The 14,287-nt window shown below is 38.9% G+C and overlaps 1 protein-coding gene across 1 annotated transcript; it reads right to left on the reverse strand.

Moving 5' to 3' along the window:
- Nucleotides 1–305: 305 nt before the first annotated feature.
- LOC136423424 (deoxyribonuclease-1-like) lies at nt 306–6,854 on the reverse strand. Its single transcript, XM_066411564.1, has 10 exons — nt 6,721–6,854; nt 5,978–6,126; nt 5,210–5,298; nt 4,515–4,598; nt 3,870–3,988; nt 3,026–3,138; nt 1,807–1,964; nt 1,318–1,411; nt 590–643; nt 306–412 (listed from the first exon to the last, which is right to left on the reverse strand). The coding sequence occupies exons 2-9, from the start codon at nt 6,119–6,121 to the stop codon at nt 596–598; spliced, it is 849 nt and encodes a 282-aa protein (XP_066267661.1). The 5' UTR covers nt 6,122–6,126; nt 6,721–6,854; the 3' UTR covers nt 306–412; nt 590–595.
- Between the last annotated feature and the right edge of the window lie 7,433 nt (nt 6,855–14,287).

Below are 14,287 nucleotides of genomic sequence, written 5' to 3' on the forward strand. Positions count from 1 at the left end.
CTCCTATAGCTAAAGCATCAGATTTCCCAAAATTAGATCATGTATTGCTTATATCGATGTTTTATCTTTACAAAGAACCAAACAGTATACAATTTCGAGGTGTACTTGACAAACAACAAAGCAAGCGTTAAGTATCTTAATCATACTGTATGCGTTTTTCTATTGGTTATAGCATTTTCACCGTAAAAAAAGTGAGCCGTATGCATAGATCATACCACGCTGCCTTTGATCCGATATCTCATCCAATTCAACTACGTTATCCTTGCATAATGTTGTCACACAAAAAAAAGCCTGTACAATAGAAATGTGCTCTACACAGTGCTTTTAATATCCTTACAAGCTGTTATTGCAATCGCCATGGATAACATGTTGGAGCTGTTTGACGCACTTGTAACTGCCGCATCACGGGAACCTATAGGGAATAGTGAATGATGTAATGTCAAGCAGAATTTCATGGTCACTCTCTAGGTAAATTGATAATAAAACTAATAAGATAGTTACACAAGAGGTGGATCTTTTGTCAAAAAATTGCAAATCTGTATTTAAGAAACGTAATATCGATGAAATACATTATTTGAATACCACCGACCTGGTTCTATACCAGGTCCACTTCCACGGGGTAGTGGTCACTAACAGATGTTGCCTGAAATTCATTCCAAACATTAAATGACGTGAATAACAGTATTATAGTCTTTCGATATTTTTTTTGAAATATTGTCATAAAGCCATCTCACACACAGTAAAAGACCTTCGGTCGAAAGATTTGATTGCAGAAAGTTAAAGAATTTCCGAAATGCAAGTTGTTGCTTTTTTGGTCGCCTTAAAGCCCATCCTGTTACATTGGGCAGCAATTAGTGACATGTAAACCTCAGCTTCTTAATCAAAGTCTTGCATTGATCATTCCGTCTTTATCGCCGTAGGCCGTCCTGCAATTAAAGTTGTCGCAGAAGTTATATCATAACCAACCTGTGACGGAAACAACTGCCGACAAGGGTCTGAGAAAATGTCACCCTTAGAACTAAATGTTGACTGACACATACACGGCTATTCCAAGGATGCCGTCAGTTTTTCCATCGTACAGCGAATCTGTCTCTGCCCAAAGTGCCAGTCTTTTCAGACATTTAAAAGAAAAAAGTTTATTTTGTCCGTACAAAATGACAGGAAAATATGAGATTATCATCATGGTGATTTCTGCTAGATACAGGAGAGTGTTCGTTTGGGAAATAAACTTTGCAACTGCTATCGAAACATTGCATATCGTACAAAATAGAAGACTTCCGAAAAGGTTTTAAAGTGCATTCTACTCAAAAACAATACCTCGCAATTGCAATGCAAGTGCCTGGAAAAGTCGTAGACGCTTCCGCTGTTGGGGAGAACACTACTTTTCAGGGTAGGTCCGGAGACAACAATTCTGAAAAAAATATAGATATCTATATATTTCAAATGAAAAGAAGCCTTTCAATGAGAACGAAAACTAACATGAAGGCAAACAGAGCTTTAAGTTCATTAGATTACTACGGACAAACTATGTTGCGTTTCATGAAGGTAATATTTTCACAACTGATTAAATGTTATCGCAGGTAATGATACCTAATTGCATTAATGGAGTGTTGAGACCAGTTGTGAATTCATTAATTAGTGAAAGGCAGTTAAAAAAGTTTTGGCGTTTGATGTTTAGCAAGGTTTTGAATAGTATCTTTTTTAAAAGAAATTAAGCAGCTTTTTTTTGCAACAGGCACATACAGTATGTTTCTGTCTTGATAGTTCTTGAATGAAATGACTTATGAAATTTAAATGGATGCACACCTGTCGTACGCACAGTTGGTCGAAGTTGCAGTCGTGTCGACGTCATGGCCTATCAGCCAATCGTAGGTCCGATACCTGGTCCAGAGGCTGATGCTGTCCCAATGGCTGGGCCGGACGTAGTTGCAGTCGGCGTTGAAGTCTCCCATGATCATGATATCCTGGGAAAGAACCAAGTTGAATTGGTGCAGGGTTTACAATCACATGATACACATGGGCAGAAGATACATATTTGCTCCACACTAACATGTTGTGAAACTGAGGCAAGAGTCTTGGCGGCTGCCAATCGGCCCCACCAGGTGACCCCAATACGATCTTCCCCAACCTACGTCAAGTACCCAGGGTGGAGTGAGGAAAGTCTTGTAAAGAGTCTTTCCCAAGGACACAACGTCGGACACAGCGCTGCCGGGAATCAAACTCGGGATCTCTCCTTACGAAATAGTTCGATGATTTGATCAGGGGTGCCAAAGAATACATACGAATTTTACGGAATACATACGAATTTTACGGAATACATACGATCCATTACTAGAAACATACGATCCGTACGGAATACTTACGATCCATTACGCGGAATACATACGATCCGTACTAATTTGCTGGCCATCGCGCTAGCACCGAATCTAGCTTTGTCTGGTCCTCCTAGTTGGTCTAAGCCTACATCAGTCTTAATTTAGTGCAGCTTGAGATTTTTAGAGTTTATCCGGATGGGATACGCCATTATTAAGCTTTTATAAGCCAAGATAACGTACGAAGAACTGGTAATCCCGAGTCCGCCATATTGAATTTGCCGCCGATGTCACGTGATCAGGATATTTCTCCAAATTAGTACGGATCGTATGTATTCCGCGTAATGGATCGTATGTATTCCGTACGGATCGTATGTTTCTGCGTAATGGATCGTATGTATTCCGTACGGATCGTATGTTTCTAGTAATGGATTAATGTATTCCGTAAAATTCGTATGTATTCCGTTAAATTCGTATGTATTCTTTGTCACCCCTAGCCTGTTGATGTTAAAAAGATCCCTTGTTTTTTAGACGGTTTTGCAACAGGTAGATGTGAACAAACATTATTACCTTCGCCAAGAAGGTTATGCAGAGGGTAGCGTTTGATATAACCATACATAGATCTAGAGCCGGTAAAAAAATACCACAGAATAATACATGACAATGACATAAACAAAGCAAAAAAGTTGTAGGGTTTGGACCCGCATACAGACCGTGATGCGCCACCTGGAGACGATGCTCTCTCTGACGGTATCGAGAGCCTGTATCTCTTCTTTTGCATGGTCAGGGGCCGTGTGGATCGCTACCAGCACAAAGTCGCGCACAGCTGGAAGTGAGAAAGACAGTAATACGCTAACTGACGTTTTTAGTTGTGTACGTATACAGTATGATGGTGTATTTTGGGTAATATGTTATGGTTAAAGTCTCATTATTTTCTTAATCTGTATTGGCAGGGCAAAACGAAGAATGGCCAAAAGTTCCCTTCATCATATTTCCATAGCTCTAATAAATTATTAGCATTGTCTTTCATTAAGAAAAGCGTGTGTATTTTATATTAGAAGGTACATTTTGACACGTGTTAAATTTTGTAACGCACCGCATGGCATACCCAGCTCTGCTGTTAAACCTTTGATTATGGGATCTTCGCAAATATGGCAATGTTAAATTATGCTATACTGTGTAGAAAATAACAAGAAATTATTGATTAATTATTTTAGATATTTGAGCTGAGTGCAGTTTACAGAGATCTAAATTTTCCTCTCCTCATCTAAATAGGCAACAGAATTCATTTCGTTAGATGATGCTTGTAATTTGAATTTTTTTTCAAAGAAAGTAGGCTGCAAATGAAAGGTTAGCAACTGGGATCCACTTCAAAGTATCGTGTTTTTTCCATCAATTTTGTATTTATTATTTTTAGTTTATTCTGAATACAATTTGCCATTGTTGATTGCTGACGATACCAGAGCCGACAATCCCATCAGCCGGCTGGTCATCGAGAAAACAGGTAAACCCCAGCTAGGGGATTACGTAACATAAGTTGCGTAGGTTTACACCCACCAGTTCGAGATGAGGAGAAACGGGCGATAAACGGTTCCCGTTCGAACGTGTCAGTCCCCATTGCTTCGTTTCCGTCGTCGTAGTGATACGAGTTTGTCAATGCAAGGCCGACGTCCGTCCTACAGGGTGGGAAAGCGAACACCTGTGACCGCATCCTATATGTGTCACTTTTTACTTGTAGATATCGAACATCTGGCAGCAGCCTATGTCTGTCGCTTTTTCTTTGTAGATAGAAATGCTTTTTTGCTTCTACATGTTAACCTCGTACTCAGGAAAATAGAATTACTGTTTTGTACAGCAACACGTGCATTAATTGCAAACTGTCTGCTTGATTCCTCTTTTTGGACACGCACATTTACTTTATAAAATTGTCACTTTTCTTAAGGTGAAATAACTATGCCGGTGTCTTAATGCTAGATATCATCAGTTATGATTTACAAACTGCGAACATATATATCTGATAAAATGATATATATACTAGTAAGCTAACAACATTTACCTCATTATTTGTTTAGCATTTTGTTACGTTTGTATCAGACTAAAATAAAAGCCCTGTCAACTGTCTCAATCTAGCCGATGACCATTGCCGTTCATCGTTATCCACAAAATACATCACTGTATCAATCACCATTCAAAACTGCAAACCTGTAGAAGAAAGCATATTGCTCCTTGCTTGTCGTCCTGCCCAGCCGGTCACTTATGACCATGTCGTAGTTCGCAGTGCCGGCACTGAGTGATTAGCGTTTATGTGAATGACAAAAAAAAGATAGTCAAATTTCACTTAACACCATCACGTGCGCATTTAATATTTACCTTTTACAGAAAATTTCGTGTAAAATATACCTTCTATGATTTTTTAAAAGGTGATGCCATAAAAGATGTATACAAGATTGTCCCTCAGACTTCTTTACGTACATATGTAAAGGAATATACCCGACATAAGTCAAGTCAAGTATTTTAAAAAGTCTGTAAAAGGAGGTATCAATGTGAATGCATATGTATCTTACTTTCTGACAGCAGTACAAAACTAAAGAAAACACGTGTGGTGTTAAGCCATCTACCATGGTCATCTACATCTCCCAAGCAATTTATATTTTCTTATCTTAACGCATGCGCATTGGATATATTCATGGGGCATTGGTGTTTCCATGCAACTTAATATGCAATACACAATTCTTGAAGTTATTGTATTTTTGATTATCATAGGAAAAGATAGATATTTGTTTGTCATCAATTGTGAGCAAGGGTCCAAAAAGAATTCAATCGTATGTACTCTCTTAAGACACCGCCCCCCACACACATACACACCCACACGAAACATGATTAAACATTAGCTTCACCTATTGACCCTGTTAAGTAAATCCACAATGGCGGTCCCGCTGGCATCACGAACCTCTTGTATGAGAAGAATGTCGTAGCGCTGGCAGATCTAGGCATACGTAAGAGGGAAACACAAAAGGATCTTTGCGTACAAATTACAAACTCTTTCAATCTACAGTAACCAATAGGTGACGGTAAATTTTATAAAAGTAGCAAATAGAAGGTGCTGAACATCGTGAGGTGGGAAAGTCACATATGGTCAAACATTCACGTGTTATTTTCATATTGATTTAGTCAACGTGAATATGGGGAGCAAAGGTTTGACAAAACGACTTAAGGGTCTCTTGGATGAAAGAACGAATGAGTGACGAAGAAATCCAAAGGAGGACTTGAATGAAATAAATTCGGATTGGCAATTGATCGAAAGAACGCCATGGTCAAATATGGGTCCGAAATTTACAGATTTGCTTTAGATTAAGAACCATGGTATACCATTCGAATCTAACGTGCGTTCTATCCGGGCTCACCAGCGGTCATTCGCATGGATTACTGTAAATCCATGCCGTAACGCCCTTTGTTTCCTGGGTGCCTTGCATAAGAAGAAACCCCAATTGACTGCAAACTTTTTTCTGCACAGTATATTATCTTTGCTGGCATTTTGTTTGTGGACATGCAACATATAGCCAAGCTGTTGATACCCTCCCTTACAGTGGGAAGTTGTCCCTTGCAACCGACTGCCGTGTATGCATGAGTAATATAATAAATGAGGGAACACATGAATGGCTCACCCGAACAATCATGTCCGCTATCTCAGGCTGAGCCATCTTTGCGGTTCCAAATATCTGTATGTTGAAGGCCCCAATCTTCAAACCTTCTACGCTGGCCAGAGTGCTTAGGCTCAAGGATATAGTCAAGATGATTGCGTACAGCATCGTGGCTAGTGAAAAATGTATGTTGGAAATATTGATATTCATGCACACATATGTTTATAGAATGTTAAGATTCTTACGAATCAAAGATTCTTTCAAACATCAGGAGATACATCAAGGTACCGTTTGTCTTACCGGTAGTCGGGGAGACAAAAACTCTTGTCAACAGTGCAGATGCACCGCCACCATGAAGACCCTCCTAGGTATCCAAGTGTAGGTTCCGAATGGAAACAGCTAAAAAATTTGGTCCATTTTGGTCAAAAACGTATAATGCATGTATCTGGTGGTACTCGGGTTACTCGGACTTTTGTTACAATGTGATGGCTGCTAATTCCAAACTACGTGTCAAAAAGTAATTCATTTTTAGAAACAGAAATACTAATTAAAGATAACCCTTAATTTAGGAATTTCGGTTTACACTTAAGAATTGCGTTTACTCATAGAATTGCATTATATTCGATAATCACCATATGGAAATGATAGAGAAATTGTAATGAGAATAAATACAGTCACACAGCTGACATGGTTACATGGATTACTAGCATACACCAATTTGTTGTTTATGTCACTGTTCTAAGCAACATCTCAATTGTCAGTTGTACCTGAATTAGGATTACGGTGGGTCCAATGACGCAGCTGGAAAGTGGCGATCCTCTTTCACCTGCTGAAGTTGAACACTGACAAAGCTTATCAAATTAACATGTAGAGCAAGACCGGATCAAACATAGCTATTGGTGTAATGTCCATATCCTCCAGGTGTTAAAGTCGTAAAATTATCACGTAAATAATTACTCGGGTTAGTGAGTGACTAAATGACAAGGATCTTTTCATTCCAAATGATTATGATGAATGGTTTATTGAGAATACATGCATGCTCCTCAAATTCAACAATGGCAGCCGGGTTGCTGTATTGACTATACTTTACAACATTATCATGATATATTGACGAATATTTTACAATCAGATTACGATTTACGAATATCTACCAATTAAATGTTAACGGTACACACCCCAGTTTCATGGCAGTCTCATTATTTTTTAGTAAAGGGTGTTGGCGGTCTTTCTTTGACAGGTTATTTACTTAATAGTGTATGATTAGGGTGGCGTCACTGTTTGTATAAAATCAAACCCCTATAGGTTTTTTGAGGCAAGTTATTGTTGGATAATCGTTCCTGGGCCGCAAACAGTGAATCGCCCATAGCGGCTTGGCCGATGACGTCACCGTTATCGGTTTTTGACAAACGTCGAAATTCATCATTGTGAGATTCTTATTTCTATAAATTATTGTTTATAAATCAAAAATTTTAGCCCATTTAATATAGGTGTTTTTTTCTGGGATTTTAATCTTTGAAAGAATCTCATAACTATTGGCTTTTATGGGGATAGGAAGGATATCCTCGGATCCCGGCGGATACGTACAGGGAATTGTTTCCTATTTTAGGCGGATACTGACGGATACCGGCGGATCCAACGTAACGAATCCGACTAAGGCGCACCATGATCCGGAATGTAAGATCCGAATCCGAAAATAAGGTATTTTCGACGGATACGGAGCCGTACACTGTACGGAAATGATACAGATCCTGACGGATACGTACAGGGATTTTTTTTGTATTTTTGTATAAAGAAAATGGCGGACACTGACGGATACAGGCGGATCCAACAACGAATCCGTGACGGATCCGACTAGCTAAGGCGCACCGTGATCCGGAATATAAGATCCGGAGGAATCCGAAAAATAAGGTATTTTCGACGGATACGGAGCCGTACACTGTATTGAAATGCCACAGATCCTGACGGATACATACAGAGATTTTTTCAACAACGAATCCGTAATAGATCCAACTAGGGAGAAACGTTATCCGGAACCGAAGGTCCGAAGGAATTCGAAAATAAGGATTTTCAACGGATACGGGGCCGTACACAAAAAAGGATTTTTGATACAGATTTTACCCTCGAATCATTGCCATATGCACGTCTAGGATACCTTTGTATTTGCCACGGATACACACAGATCCAACATACGGACTTTCTACAGTATTTGACATATTTCGATCCAGAATATGTTTGTATTTGTCACAAATACGTACAGATCAAACACAGGAACTTAGATATATTGTTCGGTTATTCATAAATAGTGGTGCATTTACAATCTAACGGTACCCGAGTAGTAGTAGTAGTACCCAAAACATAATTCAATGACAGGAATTTGGGGGAAATTCTTTCCAGTATATCTGTATTACTAACATTATTTCAACATTTCTAAGTTCAAAACCCATTAAATACAATACTGAAGTGATATGTGTCTAAGTAATCCTTTTCGTTTGAGGCAGGCTGAGGGACATTCTCATACTCAAAGTACTACTTACATATGCAGGTTAGTGTAGGTAAATTGTAGATATGTAAGTACAATGTATTTCTGATAAACTACAAAATGTATCACCATTTTCAACATCACATGGAAAATTGTACTGCTATATAGTGCCAGCAGACCAAAATACAATTTTCTACATATTCTAGGAAGGTAATGAAAGTCTTTGTGACCAGCACTTCGTCTAACAGCTATCAGATACAATTCTTTTCTACAGACGTTGAAAATACATTTTAAAAAACATGATTATAATACTGCCTGAAAAACTCTGAACACCCATGGATTGCCACATTTTAGACTTTTAAGTCAGATCGGCATTAGATCAACTATAAAATGTTAACTTCGAAGGATGCCTTTATTCTAAGTGTGTAACTCAAAATAATTTAAGTTTGTGTTTCTTATGACTCGGCATCAACACATGTCTTGTATAAGAACAGTTTTTATAACGTTTTTAGTTAAATTCAGTGGTAATGAGGATCAACTTGATGAAATGCAATCTTGACAAACTACACAGGCATAAAGCATATCTTTATAACATCATTTATGCAATTGTTTGCAGAATAACCACAGTCAAAAATCTGGTTTATGTTTACATTATTGCAGGATTCTTCACATGGATGCACTATATGCGTCCACATGTGTATGCGTCTCGCCATTCTTAGGATACATGTACCTGATCAAGCATCACTTTAATTCTTCTCAATCTATTAACAATTAACTTGCAATGATTGTAATGGTTATCAAAAACATGGTTTTGTGTCATATTAGTTCATTACACATTTCGACGAACACTTGCTAACAACAGTTCACAGATAGCAAAGACCTGCAATTCAAACTTGTATGTTGATATGACATAACATAATACAAAATCAATCAAAGAACTAGAAACATTTTCTGAAGAGTAAGACGATTCAGGTAGAGTTCACTTTGTCTCATCAGTGACTGATAACTAGGCCATGTTGATTCGATTATATTGATGACTTTAGCGCGAGCAATAATTTTCGTCAGTTTAAAAAAAAGCTGCTATAAATCTTGCAAAGCAGCTGGAAATGAGAGAATATATGCCATCAATAGAATGCCAATGTCAATTCCAAAGTCAAATATTACCATACTGTTTAGTTATATATTACCATACTGTTTAGTTACTTGTGCAGCCTTCCTGACAACTTAGATTTTATAATGAAGGTAATTTCTTTTTGACAAACTTTGTTTTTATTCACACACTCGCTTGGCAGTCGATATGATCCATATAATGGAATGACCATGGCCTAAGTATAAGAAAAGCACGTATATTGATGAGTACCTAGAGTGACATGTGGATAACTTATTGAACAAAGTCGAGTAGCTTCCTTTATTTTTTTCGTTTCAGTGATAAGATCGGTTTTTGGTACATGGAAAAGAAAAGTCCCTAAAAGAGTGAGTAAAGTTGTTTCTGGTGCTCTTAAGCATAAAATGAATCATTTTCCTTCTTACTATAGTTGGACCTGATACATTACTAACCAAGAAAATGTTTTAATATATTACATTGTCTTGGCTAGTATTGTATCGGAAGGAAGGAAGGAAGGAAGAGAGTTTTAATACTTTATTTTTAGTGTTTGCTACTTGGGCTCCAGTAAAGTCTTTTTTCTCTTTTGTACCAAATATCCTATAATTCCTTTGATGAAAAAGATAAGAATATGAATCACTTGGCTTAACACTTGCGTCTTTCTTTTCTATTTCATCGATCAAAGTTTATTTTCTAAAGTAGCATGGATGGAATATTGTATCAGTTTGGAGTCTTGCACGCATAAGAAAGCTTGCTGGGGCATTTGGTGTCGTTCCACTGTCCTTTTTTTTTCCTTTTGCGCGGAGAAGCTATGTACTGTCGTCCTGTTAAAATGTTACACAAATCAAAGACTGCACAGGTATTTTTTTATTTGTTTCTAATAGAGTAATTTGCATGCTACAAGAGGTTTGAATACAAAAGGTGTGAATTGAAAGTTAGTTGCCAATGTGTATGTCATCTGCCGGCCAACTCCTCTAGCAAATCATTTAGCCTAGCTGGCTAATTACTTCTAATTTTGTATCGAATCTTGTAGAGAGGAGCAGAGTTTATACGTCATTGGTATCAACGCTTTTAACACCTGTACGGGTACGTTTTTTGTTGAACTTGCTTCATCAAGGAATACAGTGCCCTGTACTGAGTTACCGAATAAGTCAACACGCAGTAGTTGTGGCCAAATTAATCTTATAGAAAAAAGTAGTCACTATTCATTCAATGTATGCATATATATTTTCTATAACAGAGGAATGTTATAGACTTAACGTTAAATGTGAATACTTAATCAGAATCTAATTTGCATAATGAAGGGAGTATTTTATAAACCCACGCCGTTCTAAGGTAAGACAGTAAAAAAATGCAACATATTGTAACTGAGAAATAGAGGGACATTGATAGATAAAAGTTATGCAAATGAAGACCTAACTTGCATAATTAATGAGAAAATACTGTAATTCCATGGTAGATAACTGGAATGTCATACTTGTGGCATTTGGAAGTCATGTGATGGTGAACATATATAGTCAGTCAGTCTATACAGACTATGACATATTACTGCGCAAAACAAAATTTCAACAAAAAGTTTGAAAAACTACTTAAATGATCGAAACACACAGCACACAGGTACGAGAAACAGTTCAAATTAATCAGTCAATCAAATCAAGTGCAATTTCAAAGTTCATTTGCCGGAGTTTGCTGCATGTCGTCGGCGTCTTCTTTCATCTTCCCGGTTTTCCCAGTTTTTGTGAACCGTTTCAGTGCCTTTTCTCACTACTGAACGCCATTGAGACCGGTCATTTGCCATCGTCTCCAGCTGCTGGTGGCTGATACCCGCTAGACCGAGGCGCCGTTTTACCGTGTCCTTATAGCGAAGTCGCGGTCTGCCACGGGGCCTTGTGCCTTCTTTCAGTTCAGAGAACAGCAGGTTTCGCGGCAGTCGCTCTTCGGACATCCTGATGACGTGTCCAGTCCATCTAAGCTGCGCGCGGGTGATCATAGCTTCCATAGTTAGCATGCCCGCACGCCTCAGGACCTCGACGTTGGTAACACGGTCTTGCCAGGCGATACCCATCAGTCTGCGAAGATGGCGTTGGACCAGGACAGACAGTCGTCGAACATGACGGGCATGGAGGGTTGACACTTCTAGGCCATATAGGAGAGCACTCAGAACTACAGCCCTATATACGTTTAGCTTTGTCTTCAGTCTTATAGGTTTTACATTCCACAGCCGATCCTTTAGGCGTCCAAAAGCAGTTGAGGCGGCCCGCACCCGTGCGTCTATCTCACTGTCCATGGAATTGCCGTTTGCCACAGTTGATCCAAGGTAAGTGAAAGTTTTCGCTTCAACGAGTGGGGTTCCGTCCATCAGCACCCGCGGTGGGATGTGCGGCTGCCCAGGCGCCGGTTGGTAAAGTACTTCAGTTTTCTTGATGTTAATGGTCATGCCGTAAGCTCTGGTCGCTTCTGCAAACTTCTCCAACAGCCGCTGGATACCGTCCAGAGTATGTGCCACCAGAGCAGAGTCGTCGGCGTAAAAGAGCTCAATGATGCATTTTACCAGTACTATGGTGAACATCGTTGAATATAAATTATGCAAATGTAGGTCTAATTTGCTTAATATATTTTTTATGGAACTCTTGTTATAGTAATGGATGCCTTCTAAAAATGTTACGTTTTTTTTTCATGCAAATGAGCAATTAAGGCTATGTAGGTGTCGCACAAAGCATTCCTTGACTGTAAAGATTTTTTGGTCTTGATAAATGTTTGTTTAATTTACTAGTATTCCATTCCATCAATTAAACAGATAGCGGTAAGAAAACATGATAAAGCCATACAATTTATGGATCAGAATTTCCCAGGTGTTCATCTTTAATACTTTAGTACTAATCTAAGAAAAAATACTCTGTCCTTGATCAACGCGAATTGCTTCTTTGCTTCTAGTTTTCAGCCTTTTTGAAATGAAAATCAGCGAGAGGTCGACAAAAAACAGCGGAAATGCTGGCATTAGACCGTATTGATAGGTTATGCTTCTTTGTTTCATGCTTTGTCAGATTTCATGTTGGTATTTTTTCTAACCCTCAAATACTTATCTGGTCCGTTTGGACTCCAAGTGTATATTTTGAATGACCATTTTAAAATTGTTAGCCGAAAACAGTTTCGGAACTTTGTGATTGAACTTCGACTTCAAGTTCACCCGTTTTCCTACGAAGGTTGGTTCATCATTGTATCATTCTGTTGGCGATACGTGAGGGGTAGCATTCAACAAAACAAAGTTAGCACGTGCACCGTGTAGTGCAAAACATGGTATTTTTATCTTTCTTACATAAAGCGTGATTATCATGTAGAAATCAATATTTACACATAGAATTAAATATTTATACATAGTGTCCAAATATCATTGACCTCGCACATTGACGTTGCAATGACTGAAACAATATGTTACTAAACAAAGCAAAATGGGGTCCGCCTCGACCAAGTTCGGTCATTTTAGTTTCAACAAGTTCATGAAACATACGAAAGATCACAGAACAGACGATGCCTTACTTTGAACCTTCAGTAACAACAATGCGTTGGTTCATCGTAAGAAGTTAACAATGGGCGGTGCCTGTAATCGTTTGATCGATCCTACTGTAGCACTGTCCCAATGATGTCTAATGATTCACTAATGATGTCTCCAATGTGAGTCGTGCTGATTATGTACATTGTGAAAGACCCTGCGCTGGTCTGGTCATCCTCTTCAATTCATTTATCTATTTATTTCTGTTTTCTTCATACAGGGTAGGCGCACTCAGTGCTAAACGCACTGCTTTTCATGCGTGCCCTGTACAGAATAACATAAACAGACTGAATAATATAACAAGGAAATAACATAAACTAATGAACAAATAGTAACCAAAATAATAACATTTACACAACCGAGCGTCAAATCCAAATCATATACCGTAAATCAATGTGGTAGGCCGGGTCTGGAGGTCAAAGGTCAGCAGTACTGTTTTACTAGCTTTTTAAAAGTTTTTCAATTTGATAGCAGAAGATCAGTCACACATGGTGTACAGGCGAGATGAAGTAACCGCTGCTGCTTGCGACCGCGTACCGTATATTGGCTCACTGCAGAGCTCATCAGTGCCATGAGCTACAGAGTCACCATAATTTAAACCTTCTGCAGAAGTGCTGAGGTTTGCAGAGTTGCCTTCGGGTGACGTGTACAGACTGGATGGCATAGCAGCTCCAGAGGTGTAGACATCCGACGACGCATACAAGCGGGATGTTGCCTGAGAGTGTCCGCTAGATGCAGATCCCATGCAGTGTTGGGCATTCTCCGGAACGGCTAAATGTTCTGGATTAAAACCTTCTTCAGCTGTCGAGTTCAGTGTTGATGCGAGAGTTTGACTTTCATCCATGGAAGCCAAATCGTCATTGTAGTAATGTGGCTCTTCTACATCAGTGGTGCCTTGGTAGAAAGAGTTGACTATTGTTGACGTGATTAGATTGGCAGCTGGGCGTCCGTGGTTGACAGCTCCTGCGATATGATTGACAGTTGGATGTCCATGATTGACAGCTGCTGCGATATGATTGACAGCTGTGTGTCCGTGATTAACAGCTCCTGCAAAGGTATAATGGATGACAAGATGTACTGGAGGTCTAGCTTCATTTTCGCAGTCCAACTCAGTTAAGACTAAGATATTACTATTAGATGGATAACAAAGCTGTCGTGCCAAGAAGAGGAAACTGAGTTTCCAAATAACCACCAAAGCCGATG

Source organism: Branchiostoma lanceolatum, chromosome 17 (genome assembly GCF_035083965.1).
Source record: "Branchiostoma lanceolatum isolate klBraLanc5 chromosome 17, klBraLanc5.hap2, whole genome shotgun sequence".
Taxonomy (NCBI): Eukaryota; Metazoa; Chordata; class Leptocardii; order Amphioxiformes; family Branchiostomatidae; genus Branchiostoma; species Branchiostoma lanceolatum.

Excerpts from the sequence above, each read along its gene's own strand:
- LOC136423424 (XM_066411564.1), bottom strand. The coding sequence starts at position 6,121 with ATGCTGTACGCAATCATCTTGACTATATCCTTGAGCCTAAGCACTCTG. Across the intron at positions 5,299-5,977 it reads TAGCGGACATGATTGTTCGG|ATCTGCCAGCGCTACGACAT; the intron begins GTGAGCCATTCA and ends ACGTATGCCTAG. Across the intron at positions 1,965-3,025 it reads TCTCCAGGTGGCGCATCACG|GATATCATGATCATGGGAGA; the intron begins GTCTGTATGCGG and ends GTTCTTTCCCAG.